Genomic DNA, 11,056 nt, shown 5'->3' on the forward strand with positions numbered 1-11,056 from the left:
GCCACGGGCTCCGCGACAGCGGCGGTCTCAGCCACGGCCGGCAGGGCGGGCGAGCTGGCGGCCGACGACTCGGCCGAGGTGGAAGCCGAGGTGGAGGGGGTGGCCGCGGCACCGGGGGTGCGCTTGGGCTTGGGGTTCTTGGCCGCCTCCGAAGTGACCACCGAGTACTGCTTGCGGTCTGACGAGACGGCGACCGGCACGACGGGCGTCGCGGTGGCCGAATGCCCAGGCAGCGGGGGGAACGCATCGGCGGTGATAGAAATGGCCTTCGGGGGGGCGGCCGCGCCGGAGCCGGAGCCAGCCCCGGCACCGGCGGCAGCCTGCTGGGAGTTGGCGGCTCTTCCGGCGCCGCCGGCCGCACCCTTGGCCGGGGTGCGGGTGTTGCGGCGCTCGGCATTCGGGCCGGCGCCGGCACCGCCGGCACCGGCGCGCGCAGCGCCACCAGCACCGCCAGTGGTGCCGGAGCCCGCCGCCGCACCGGCGCCAGCAGCCTGGCCGCGCGGGTTGCTCGAGCGAGTGTTGGACCGGGGGGCGGTGGCACCGGTGCCGGCACCGGCGACAGCGCCGCCGGCGGCCTGGCCACCAGCCGACCGGCCGGGGCGCGGGGCGCCGCCGGTGGAACCACCGGCCCCGGAGGCCTGCCGAGTGGCGGTGGCCGGAGCACCGGCCGCACCGGCACCAGCACCGGTGCTGGTGCTGCCGGCGGCCACACCAGCGGCGGGGGCATTCTGGCGACGCTGGCCAGCCGGCCGGCGGCCGGCCCCGGCCGCACCGGCACCACCGGCACCACCCGGGCCCCGACGCCCGGTGAAAGAGGACCCGGCCTCGCCGGCGGCACGGCCGCCCGCGGCGAAAGACCCCGCCCCGGAGGGAACATAGTAGGTCGGGAAGGAGTAATGCTGCTGGCCATTCTTGTAGACATTGGCCACCGGCACGCCGGGCACATGGGCGGCGGACTTGCCGCCGACCGCCCCGGCCGCCGCCGGCTTGGGGACCAGCACATACGAGGAGTTCTTGATGTGCTTGAAGGTGTTCTCGTCCTTGACCCGGGCATAGATGCGACTCCCGAGCAGGGTCTCCGAGATGACCTTGCGGTAGTAAAGCTTCAGGTCGGCCGGGGACTTAAAAGTGACGAAGCGAGTGCGGTTCAGCTCGGTGGTGATGGAGGCCACCTCGGTGCAGCCAACGGAGGCCAGCAGATCGAGGATGTCCTGTGGGGAGGGGGGAGGGGGGGGGGGAGGCGTGCGCACGTGCATGCACATGAGTCAGGAGGGGTAGAGGGGGGGGGGGGCGGCCGCGGGACAGGTGCGGCCAATGTCTGGCCATGCGCGTACCTTCTCGGTGACCGCCTCGTCGACGTCGGTCAGAATCATGGTGCAGGGCTCGATCTCGTTGGGGCGAATGCGCTTGCCGGCCTCGTCGACGGTCACCTTGGCCGAGGTCTTCAGGGTCGAGAGGATCTCCTCCTCGGAAGTGCCGAGGGCCTTGACGCTCTCCAGGGCCAGGATCTCCGCGACCGGGATGAACAGGTCGTTGTCCATCTTGGAGGCTGTGCCGGGGGGGGAGGGGGGGGGGGCAGAAGGGGGACCCCGGGAGCGGCGGCACCGGCGGCGGAGGAGGAGACAAGAACGCGAGTGTCAGCCAGGGCGCGCGCGGGGCGCGTGAATGGGCAAAAGCCGGGAGGGCCGGCCGAGGGCCAGACATACGCACCGAGGTTGTGGTCTTGCGACAGGCACTCGACGCTGAAGAAGTACTCAAGCTTGCCGAGGAGCCCGACCTGGGACGACTCGCCGTCTGGGGGCGGCCGGGCGGGGGGGGGGGCGGAAGTGAAGGCAGGTGGCGGTCAGGGGAGAGGAGCCTGAGAAGCGGATGGCTGGGCAGGCGGCGAGGCACGTGGCGGGAGGACAAGAGGGGCGGTGAGGCCACAGCCGGTGCACATACCAAAGGCGGCAGGGGGGGTGGTTTGCGCAGAGGTCATTGTTGGGAGGTCGGCGCGAACTCTCTGCATTCGTGGGGCGTGCGGGAGGGGGGGGGCGGTTAGCCGGGGGGACGGAGGGCGAGGAGGAGATCGCGGCATGCGCCGGAGAAGCAAGAAGGGGGAGAGAGGAGTCCGTGCGGGTGTGCTGTGTATGCCCGCCATGGCGCCCGGAAACGGCGACCGGCGGCGACAGGGAGAGACGCACAGCACTCAAGGTACGTCTGAGCAGGGAAAGGGGGGGGCCAGGGGTCTACGTGTGTGCGTGTGTGCGTGTGTGCGTGCGCGTGGGGAGCGACAACCGGAGACAGGGAACGACCGCAAGGGGCGAGGAGGGAGACCTGCGATGCGGCGGCAACAGGAGGCGGGGGAGGGGGAGGGGGACGGCGGGGGCGACTCAGGGAAGGGAGGGGGGGCGAGAGGGGCGAAGGGGGCGGGGGAGGAGAGGGGGCCAGGGTGATTCTGTCGGGAGACATGGGCCTTGCTGCTGTGCCGCTAGCAGAAGAAGCGCGCGCCAATCGGGGAGTCCTCATGCTTTGATCCCCTCCCAGGCACACACACACACACACACACACACACACGTACGCGCGGGCCGCCCACAGGCCCACCGTCACATAGTCGCACAGGCATGCGGGTGCAAAAGCACACAGGTGTGCTCTGCTCCGCGTGTGACTGGACATGGGGGACTGCCCCATGCGTGGCCCACGATGCGAGCGAGAGAGAGAGAGAGAGAGAGAGAGAGAGGGGAGATAGGAAGGAAGCGGTGTAAAGGAAAACAGCCAGCTGGCCCGGGGAAGCGACCAGCCCGCCGTGACCCGGCGTGTGGGGGATGAAGAAACACAAATACACCCACATGCGCCGAGAGCGCGCGGCCGGGGGCAGGGCAAAGAACCTGGAAACGGCGGGGAAGACCACCCCCCTCCCCCCGCCGGGGCCGGTGGCGTCCCATGTGCCTGCCTTCACCCCCCGCCCGGGGTGCCCCCCCCCCCCCCCCACCCCCCCCCCACCACGCACACACAGCACACGCCCGACGCACACGGCCGTCCAGCCTTGAGACCCGTGCAGGCGGGGTAGCATCTCTCGCCGCTGCCGCGGGGGCACAGGGACAAGCCAGACGCAGACGAGCCTCCCCCCCGCACACACTCCTGGCAGCTGCTGGCCTGGCTGGTGTTACAGCGGGAACAAGGGTCGGACCCGATCCCTCGCCTCGGTCTGCGGGCGATCTGACTTGCACCAGGAAGGGAGGGGGGACTTTTCACCCAACGGTCAGACAGGCAGACAGACACGGACCGGCCCGATGCGTGGGCGCGGTCCCCCCCCCCTCCCTCCCCCGCACCACCACATACCGGGGCGGGGGGAGCGCATTCGCTGCCTGGCTCGCCGCGCCCCGGCTCGCTGCTGGGACAGACTGCGACTGGACTCCCCGGTCTTAGGCCGGAGGACGCACGCGCCCCAATGCCAACGAGCCCGAGCAGGTGCCTCTGCACGAGCAGCACCTGGCGGCATTCTCCCTTTGCCCCCCCCCCCCCCTCATGCCCGGGCAGCGGTGAGCACCGGCCCCAGCGCGTCTGGCCACGCTCCGCCGACACACCTGCCCCGGCTGCCGGCACCATTGCCGCTGTTGCTGCTGCATCTGGTGGCGGGCACCCCCCGACCAACACAGGCATTCACGGTGCCCAGAAAAAAGGCAAGATATAAAAAATGCCGGAATATACACCCCCTCACCAAAGATGCACGCTTTCCCGTCCCGTCGGGCGCGGCTGACCGAGGGTGGCGGAAGACTCATCGTCGCCCCCCGCCCCGCCCCCCCCCCCTGTGACTCCCACCCATGGAGCAGGGTCCCAGGCACGCGCACTGCCAGGCCGCCACGAGCCCGCCACAGGCGCACCCGCACCAACATGTCCTCCCCCCCCCCCGGCATCCGGCGACAACAGGGCCGCTGTGACTCACAAAAACATGGTCTCTGCCGGGGAGGGTGCTCCGCCCCGGGCGCCGCCTTCTCACGGCATCCGGCATCCCCAGGGCATTGCACCCTCCGGCAGCCGGTCTCTCTCTCTCTCTCCCTCGCCCGCCCGCCCGCCCGCACGCACCAGAACACATGCACCGGGGCGAAGGCGAAGGGGCCCCTGCCCCCCCTCCCTGCGCGGACCCGAGGGTCGACCGGGCGCGTGCTGAGGACCTAAGACTCTGGGCATGCTCCAGTTCGGCCTAACCCTAGCTGGTTCTCCGGGCTGCTGGGCCACCGGGGCCCGCGGCCTTCGCCCGTGCGCCGTGGCGACACAGACAGCCACACCCGCACACGGATACTGGCGCGCATGGTTAGGCCTGCCCCCCCCCCCCCCCGTCCCCCCCCTTTCCCGCTGGGTTGTCGCAGTACCTGGAGGCTTAGCTGGCATACGTTCGCGGATTTGGCCTCCGGACGACGGGGGGGCAGGGCAGGGCAGGGCAGGGCAGGGCGGGCACGTTCTGGTAAATGAAAATGCACATGGACACCCAGCCGCCGGCTCCTGTAGATCGCCCCCCCCCCTCCCCCCCCCCGAAGGGACGCCGCTGGTTGCCCACTGCAAGCGTTCCGCGGGCCTGCCTGAGGGTCGCCGCTGTTGTCCCCCCTCTGCTGGGGCAGGTTCCCCCTCCCCCCTTGCGGGATTTGTCTCCACGGGCGCAGCCTGCCCGGGCCTTTACCATGCGAGCCACAACGACATTCCCGCATCACGGAAGTGGTCACGAGGTAGGTAGATGGGGGATCACGCCCCGCACCATGGGCTGACGCCCGCCGGGCGTACCCGCATCCGCCCCTTCACGGTGCGCCGCCAGAGCGCGCCCACCCGGGTGGGCCGCGGACCGAGACGCCCGCCGATCGCCGCGCGCCCCTTGGCCACATCTGACGGGGGGGGGGGGGGGGCTCTTCTCCCTCTGGTGCTTTCATTTCTAGGTATATTGAAAAAGGCAAGCCCCCACGGAGGGCGGCGGCGGCGGCGGCGGGCGAGAGTGTCCCCGCACTTCCTCACTCGTTGTCGTCGCCGCCGTCGGCGAGGTCATCCTCGTCGTTCTGGTACTTGGAGGTGTCGAACATGATGTCGTCCGTGGCATCGGCCATGTACTCCTCGCCATCGTAGTGGGCGTCCTGCCCGGCGGTGGCATCCTCGTCTTCGTCCATGGCGTCGCCCTCGGCGGCGGCCTCGTCCCCCTCCTCGGCGGGGTATTCCCCCTCTTCCTCATCGCCATCCTCGGCGTCCGAGGGCGGCTGGATCGGCAGGTGCTGATGGATCATGGCCAGGATCTGGCCAAGTTGCTCTTCGGAGAAGCGCTCCTCGGCCTCCTGGAGGAGCTGCGCCCCGCCCCGGCGGGGATTCCCATGCGCATGTTAGCAGCGATTCCGGTGTGTGCGTGTGCGTGTGTGCGTGTGTGCGTGTGCCTGCTTGTGACGGCAGCGCCGAGGCGGCCAAGTGGAGATGGCGAAAGTGTCTCCGCTTCCGAGAGGAGGAGGAGAGACAGAGGCGGGCGGGGCAGGGGGAGGTGGACATACCACATGCAGCTCTACCAGCGACCGAGGCTGGTGGTTGAGGATTTGCAGCTTCTCGGACTTGGTCAGCCCGGAATGGATGGCCGCCTCCAGGAAGGCGGCGATGTGCTCCTCGGTTTGGTGTGCACACGGGCGGTCGTGCAGATGGGCCTTGACCTGCGCAGGCCCGGCCAACGGGAGGGCCGACGGGGGGGGGGGGGGGGAGGAAAGGAGAAGGGAGAGGCCCGCGTGCGAAGGGGCCAAGAGTGGTGCAGGCCCGGGCCATGCATGGGGATCAGTCAGTCGGCATGCCTTGCGACCTGGCGAGTGTCTGCTGCACCGGGCCACAGGGGAGGCAGAGAGAGAGAGAGAGAGAGACAAGGAGGGCAGGGCAAAAGGAGGACAGGGGATGCGCACATCGGCCTCCACCTGCATGAGGTTCTTCGGCTGGCGCTTCTTGCCGCCGCCACCGCCCTCGCGGGAGGCGCGCTCCTGCTCAGATTGCAAGATGGCCTGTAGGACCTCAAAGTCACTGAGGTACGCCGTGGGCAGCTCGAGGCTGCGCACAACAAACATACATATGGTAAATGCGTGCGTGTACATGCGCGGTGGGTGAGTCCCGGCTCAGCCAGCACGGCAAGGCAGGGCAAAAGGGCCGCATTCGACAACGCACACTTCCATGGCCGAGGTGTTGGGGGGGGGGATAGAAAGAAAGAGGGAAGCGGAGGGGGGGGGAGGGAGGGGGGAGGGGGGACCAAACTGCGTGTGCAGGCGCAAGCGGCGGAGAGGCGGAGAGGTGGGCAGGCGGGGAGGCTGGATGCCGAGGCCGATCCCCACGCACAGAGCAGGACACCGCGAGATGAAGGCGGCGATCGTGGCCGCACGTGATTCCACACGGATTTGTCCCTTCCGTTGGGGGAAACCCCGCCCCCCCGGGCGCGGGGGGAGGGAGGGCCGGGCCTCCCCTGGCCGCCGGCAGTCGGCCGTTGTGCGGGCACATGCGCCTGCACACTTTGGCGGGGAGTCCACGCCTGCAAGTGTGTGTGTGTGTGTGTGTGTGTTTTTGGCGCGCCTGCCGCCCTCCGGGGCCCTCGACCGGACAGGCGTGGAGCCCGGCGGACAAACCGAGATAGATAGAGACAGAAGGGCGGGGCTGGTGAACGCCCGAGGCGGAGGGCCCTGTGTCATCGACAGTCCTCTCTCTCTCCCCCCCCCCACACATATCCCCTCCTCTGCCTCGCCCGCTCCCCTCCCCCCTCGCCCGCCCGCCCGCCCAGCCCTCCCTTCCCCGCACGCAACACCACACCGAGATGACCACGTCGCATCGGCCAACCTTCCACCCGGCCATCGCCACCTCCGGCGTGGCTCCCGGGGCCAACACCACCGTCTCGGCCAAGGACGGCAACCTGGTGCCGCTGAAGTTCCGGTACGCGCACGTCTGCCCCGCGTGGCCTGGCCCTGTCTCCTTCGCAGCCACCCTTTCCCACCTGCGCCCGCGCATTGCACATGTGAGCCTAACCATCTCTCTCTCTCTCTCTCTCTCTCTCTCTCTCTCTCTCTCCCTTTCTCCCCCCCCCACAGCGACAGTGGCGATGCTCCCGCGGTGCCGGCCACCGCTGGTGGCGGCGAGGTTTTCGGCACGGTGAAGCCCGCCCCCGTGGAGGGCGCCTCCTCCTCGGATGATGAGGATGCTGGTCAGCCCCCCCGGACGTCGCTCGGCGACGCGCTGGCCGCCACGGCATACGTCGAGCGCGCCATGGGGTCTCTCAATGATGCTAGCCTCCTGCCGAGCGACCTGTCGGATGGCGATTTCTCCGACCTCGAGCAGTGTGCGTGCTCGGCTTTTTTTTTCCCCTTCCTTCGGCCTGTCGGGTTCCTTGTGCCCTCCCCTCCCTCCCACCCGCTGTCCTGTGTCCCGCCCCGCTGACACCATGTGCCGCCAGTTTCCAAGCTGGATGCCGATGTTGTTTACGAAGCCGACGAGGAGGTGTCCTCGCGCAAGCGCCCGCTCGCGGACCGCCGCGATGCCGCCGGCCCGAACAAGCGCCCCGCCCCGGGTTCCCTGTCGGACGAGGAGGGCCCCGCGGGTGCCGCCGGATCCGGGCGATCGAGCGACGAGGATTACAACGACAGTGCTGCTGACGATGATGATGATGATGATGATGACGACGACGACGACGACGATGAGGCGGCCCTGCAGCGCGAGCTGGAGGCCATCCGTCGTGAGCGCGCGGCCGCTGCCCAAGCCAGGGCCGACCAGGAGCACGCCGAGCGCGAGGCCGAGCTTGATCGCGAGGCGCTCACCGCCAATCCCCTGCTGCAGCCCGGCGCCGAGGGCGCTTCCTTCCAGCTGAAGAAGAAGTGCGTCATTGTCTGCCCCCACTGGTGGGCCGAGTTCCCCTTCTTCGCTTCTCCTTCCCCCTGTCTCCGTCTCTCTACCTCCTGCCTCCCCCCTGTGTGATGCGCATGCCTCCTTCCCTCCGACTGACCAGTCTCTCCCCTTTCTTTCCCGGTCTCCCTCCCTCCCCCGGCGCTTCCTCCACGACGCAGGTGGTATGAGGACACCATCTTCAAGAATTGCACGCGCGACGATCAGGCCGATGCGAACAAGGATCGCAGCTATGTCAATGACATTCTCCGGTCAGACTTCCACCGCAAGTTCATGAAGCGGTACATCCAGTGAGAGATCGGCATGGCCTGCTGTCTTTTCCCCATCCTCCCGCGGGTTGGCCCCCTTCCCCCTCCCCTCTTGTATCATAGTTCCCCCTTTTGAATGAAGGGCGCGCTCCGCGTGCGCCGGCTCTACTGCTTTCTCTCCTCGCCTCCTGCCCCTGGCATTTGTCCTGCTTTCCGCTTGCACAGCCACGCGCACAACAGGGGACGCCGGGTTCTTCCCTCCCGCCCCCACCCTTGTTTCCGGGTCTCTGTCGGTGGCATTTCGTGGACCTGTATTTTTCGGCTGTGCGTGCGCGTGCGGGAAAATAACACACGCCAGACGGCGCACGAGGCGCGACCATTCTATGATTTGAGACACTACAGGGAGGAGCAATGAGGACGGGGTATGGTGTGTGTGTGTGTGTGGGGGGGGGGGACTAAAAGTACATCGTATACGTGTGCGTGCGCACAGGGCAGTCGGATCTCTACTGGCTAGCGGAGGTGCCGGTCGTCGTATCGAGGATGGCGGGCGGGGCGTTCTCCTGCTGCAGAATGAAGTCCGCCATGGTGGGCGATGCGTCACCCGTCACGACTTCAGGGGCCAGCATGTCAGCGACGTCGGTGGTCTCGCCGCTGGCGGCGGCAGCCAGGGCCCGCTGGGCACGGACTTCGTCGGCACGAGCGAGGGCGTTCGCGTAAGCCGCCCGGACGGTGCTGCAAGGGGCGCGCCAATCGGGGAGGGGGGGGGGGGGCAGTGGAGGGAAAAGAGGGGGCGTTAGAGATGGGACCGTGGCTGGTTTGCGCGCGTGCGCTGCACCGAGACAGGCGCGGCAGAGAGGGGAGGGAGGAAGGGGGGTGGGGGGAACGCACACAAAGAGGAACCCACCAAGGTAGATGGTGGAGGCGACGAGCCCGAAGGCAAGGCCCTTGTGCAGGTAATCGGCAATGCGGGAGGCGGACATGATGCTGGTGATGCTGATGCTGATGCGTGTGTGTGTGTGTGTGTGTGCGTGTGCGTGTGCAGGCGCGCGTATGCGTGGGCGTGGGAGGGCGGAGGGGGGGGGGGGGGGAGACAGGAAGAGGGGAGTTGCCGGCGGCGCAAGGGCGGAGAGGGCAGCGGGTCGACGGCCCTTCAACTGCCCGATGCCGGGGGGAGGGCCGGAAGGCGTGTTTATTCTTCCCTGTTCGTCGACCCGTGTTTCCCCGCTTCCCTGGTCCCGCCGCGGGGGAGACTTGCCGGCCATACGTGCGAGTGTGTTGCCCCAGGGGGGCGCGGCAGGGGGCGCCGAAGCCATCCCGGCACGCCTCCCAGGCCGGCCGATCGGGCGCGTGCACGACCAGCACACGTTATTCGTGTGAAGAATCACGCATCACTTATAACATTCTAGGGAAACGCCATTCCTCGGGGATTTCCCCCCGAAACAAACACCGATTCCGAGGGCATTTGCCCCGCCGGCGGCGGTCGTGCCTCGACCACGGCCGGCCTCGGGCCAGGGGGGCGGAGAACGCGAGAGGACTTTGTCTCCGGGGCGCCGTGTGGCGCTGATTTGGCGTGGGCCCCCGGGCAGGTTGCGGCGAGGACGCCCCGGGCCATGTCGGGTGGGTGGGGGGGTGGGTGGGTGGGTGCGGGGCGTGGGCGGCGAGGGCGGGGAGGACGGCGCCTTTGGGCCTGGTGTGTTGGTTCTCCTGGGGCTGGGGGCGGGCGCCCTGGGGCGGGGCACGGCACAGCCGTGGGTGTATGTGCTTGCGCGAGAGTGTCCGGCCCGGAGGATGAAGAGGCGTACACACACACACACACGTACCTGCACGCACACGCACCTGCACGCACGCACGCGCGCACGCACACACAGGCCCGTGCTTCCCAATGCACGACGGCCGGGGGGCGAAAAATGGCCGGGGAAAGCGAGCCAGCCGGTTTGCGCCTGGTGCGGTGGCCGGGCCAAGTGCCCACCCATGCTGAGCGTTGCCTCGGCGCCGGCCCCGGGGCCTCCCCTCTCCGGGTGGTGGGGGGACATCATGGGGGATGGGGCGGGTGGGCGGGGGTGCACGCAAGCGCGGATGCCGGTCGGGCACGGCTGCGAGAGGGTGCCTCGCATGCGAGCCCCCTCGCGGCAATGGGGCCTGGCCCCGGGCGCCGGCGAGATGAAGCGAGAGAGATGGCTCGGCCCCGGGGGCGCCGCACACGCCCGGGGGACTTTCCCTGCCCCCGGGGTGCGAGATGGAGCATATGGAGCCGACCGGCTGGGCCCGGGCCGAAGGCCGCGGAGGAGCCTCCGCACGGAGCCGACCCCTGTGCGGTCCTGCCCGCGCTCTTTCTCGTTCTCTCTCTCTCTCTCTGCGTCTGGTTTGCTCCCTGTGGCCGGCTTTCTGCCCCGCCACATGCGGGTGCCGGCCCCCGGGCCCGCCGGCCTTAGCTGGGTCGGAGTGGCACCGGGGGGGGGGGGTACGGGTGGTGACGGGGACGCGGGCCGCGTCGAGCTCGGGGGCCCTTGTTGGCCCCTCGTCCAGAGTGCAAGTGTGTGTGTGTGTGTGTGTGTGTGTGTGTGTGTGCCCCGGGGGCATTGGGGCCGGCGCCGAGAGGCAGGAGGAGGGCCGAGCCATTTCTCATGCCATCTATTTCGCATCACTCGCTGGCGTCCCACACACTGCCTTTTCTGGATTCCAGCGCACCCCCCCCCCATTGCCTTCTCCGCACCCCGCCCCCTCCCCTCTCTGGCAGTCACCCCCCTCCCCCTCTTCCTCCCCCTTCACACCCCCTACCCCCTGCCTCGGTCCCGCTGCCCGCCTGAACGCCATGTCTCTGCTCAGCCGCGCCCAGGCCTTCGGCCTGTCCTCCGTCGCCCGGCTCGCCGCCGCGCGCTCTGTACGTGTTCCCGCCAGCGCGCCGTCCACGGCCGCTGGCCGACATCCCCCCCCCCCCCCCC

The 11,056-nt window shown here is 69.3% G+C and overlaps 5 protein-coding genes across 5 annotated transcripts in view; 2 read left to right on the forward strand and 3 right to left on the reverse strand.

Annotated features, from left to right (window-relative positions):
• H696_05624 (hypothetical protein) overlaps window positions 1–2,254 on the reverse strand; it is a gene marked incomplete at its 3' end in the record, with an annotated part of 4,525 nt that extends 2,271 nt beyond the window's left edge. The window contains exons 1-5 of the mRNA XM_009499440.1: window positions 2,184–2,254; window positions 1,942–2,002; window positions 1,711–1,794; window positions 1,335–1,549; window positions 18–1,211 (exon numbers count right to left, since the gene is read on the reverse strand). Coding sequence (XP_009497715.1) covers window positions 18–1,211; window positions 1,335–1,549; window positions 1,711–1,794; window positions 1,942–1,978 — 1,530 coding nt within the window. The 5' untranslated portion in view covers window positions 1,979–2,002; window positions 2,184–2,254. The remainder of the gene's footprint in view (window positions 1–17; window positions 1,212–1,334; window positions 1,550–1,710; window positions 1,795–1,941; window positions 2,003–2,183) is intronic.
• A 2,631-nt stretch (window positions 2,255–4,885) lies between these two features.
• On the reverse strand, window positions 4,886–6,214 carry H696_05625 (hypothetical protein). Its single transcript, XM_009499441.1, has 4 exons — window positions 6,151–6,214; window positions 5,895–6,036; window positions 5,502–5,654; window positions 4,886–5,303 (listed from the first exon to the last, which is right to left on the reverse strand). The coding sequence occupies exons 1-4, from the start codon at window positions 6,156–6,158 to the stop codon at window positions 4,980–4,982; spliced, it is 627 nt and encodes a 208-aa protein (XP_009497716.1). The 5' UTR covers window positions 6,159–6,214; the 3' UTR covers window positions 4,886–4,979.
• Window positions 6,215–6,737: 523 nt separating this feature from the next.
• On the forward strand, window positions 6,738–8,160 carry H696_05626 (hypothetical protein; the record flags this gene model as incomplete). The annotated part of the gene is made up of 4 exons (XM_009499442.1): window positions 6,738–6,903; window positions 7,059–7,306; window positions 7,421–7,838; window positions 8,028–8,160. The coding sequence occupies exons 1-4, from the start codon at window positions 6,788–6,790 to the stop codon at window positions 8,158–8,160; spliced, it is 915 nt and encodes a 304-aa protein (XP_009497717.1). The 5' UTR covers window positions 6,738–6,787.
• Window positions 8,161–8,617: 457 nt separating this feature from the next.
• H696_05627 (hypothetical protein) lies at window positions 8,618–9,094 on the reverse strand (the record flags this gene model as incomplete). The annotated part of the gene is made up of 2 exons (XM_009499443.1): window positions 8,618–8,846; window positions 9,003–9,094. The coding sequence occupies 2 exons, from the start codon at window positions 9,092–9,094 to the stop codon at window positions 8,618–8,620; spliced, it is 321 nt and encodes a 106-aa protein (XP_009497718.1).
• Window positions 9,095–10,856: 1,762 nt separating this feature from the next.
• The window catches only part of H696_05628 (2-oxoisovalerate dehydrogenase E1 component, beta subunit), a 2,121-nt gene continuing 1,921 nt past the window's right edge, over window positions 10,857–11,056 (forward strand). The window contains exon 1 of the mRNA XM_009499444.1: window positions 10,857–10,995. Within this exon, the coding sequence (XP_009497719.1) occupies window positions 10,927–10,995 (69 nt within the window). The 5' untranslated portion in view covers window positions 10,857–10,926. The remainder of the gene's footprint in view (window positions 10,996–11,056) is intronic.

Source organism: Fonticula alba (genome assembly GCF_000388065.1).
Source record: "Fonticula alba strain ATCC 38817 unplaced genomic scaffold supercont2.12, whole genome shotgun sequence".
Classification (NCBI taxonomy): Eukaryota; order Rotosphaerida; family Fonticulaceae; genus Fonticula; species Fonticula alba.

What these genes read in the sequence shown, in the direction of transcription:
- H696_05625 (XM_009499441.1), bottom strand. An exon ending in TCATGCAGGTGGAGGCCGAT is followed by an intron (nt 5,655 to 5,894) that starts GTGCGCATCCCC and finishes GGGCCTGCGCAG; the next exon opens with GTCAAGGCCCATCTGCACGA. An exon ending in CGCTGGTAGAGCTGCATGTG is followed by an intron (nt 5,304 to 5,501) that starts GTATGTCCACCT and finishes GGCGGGGCGCAG; the next exon opens with CTCCTCCAGGAGGCCGAGGA.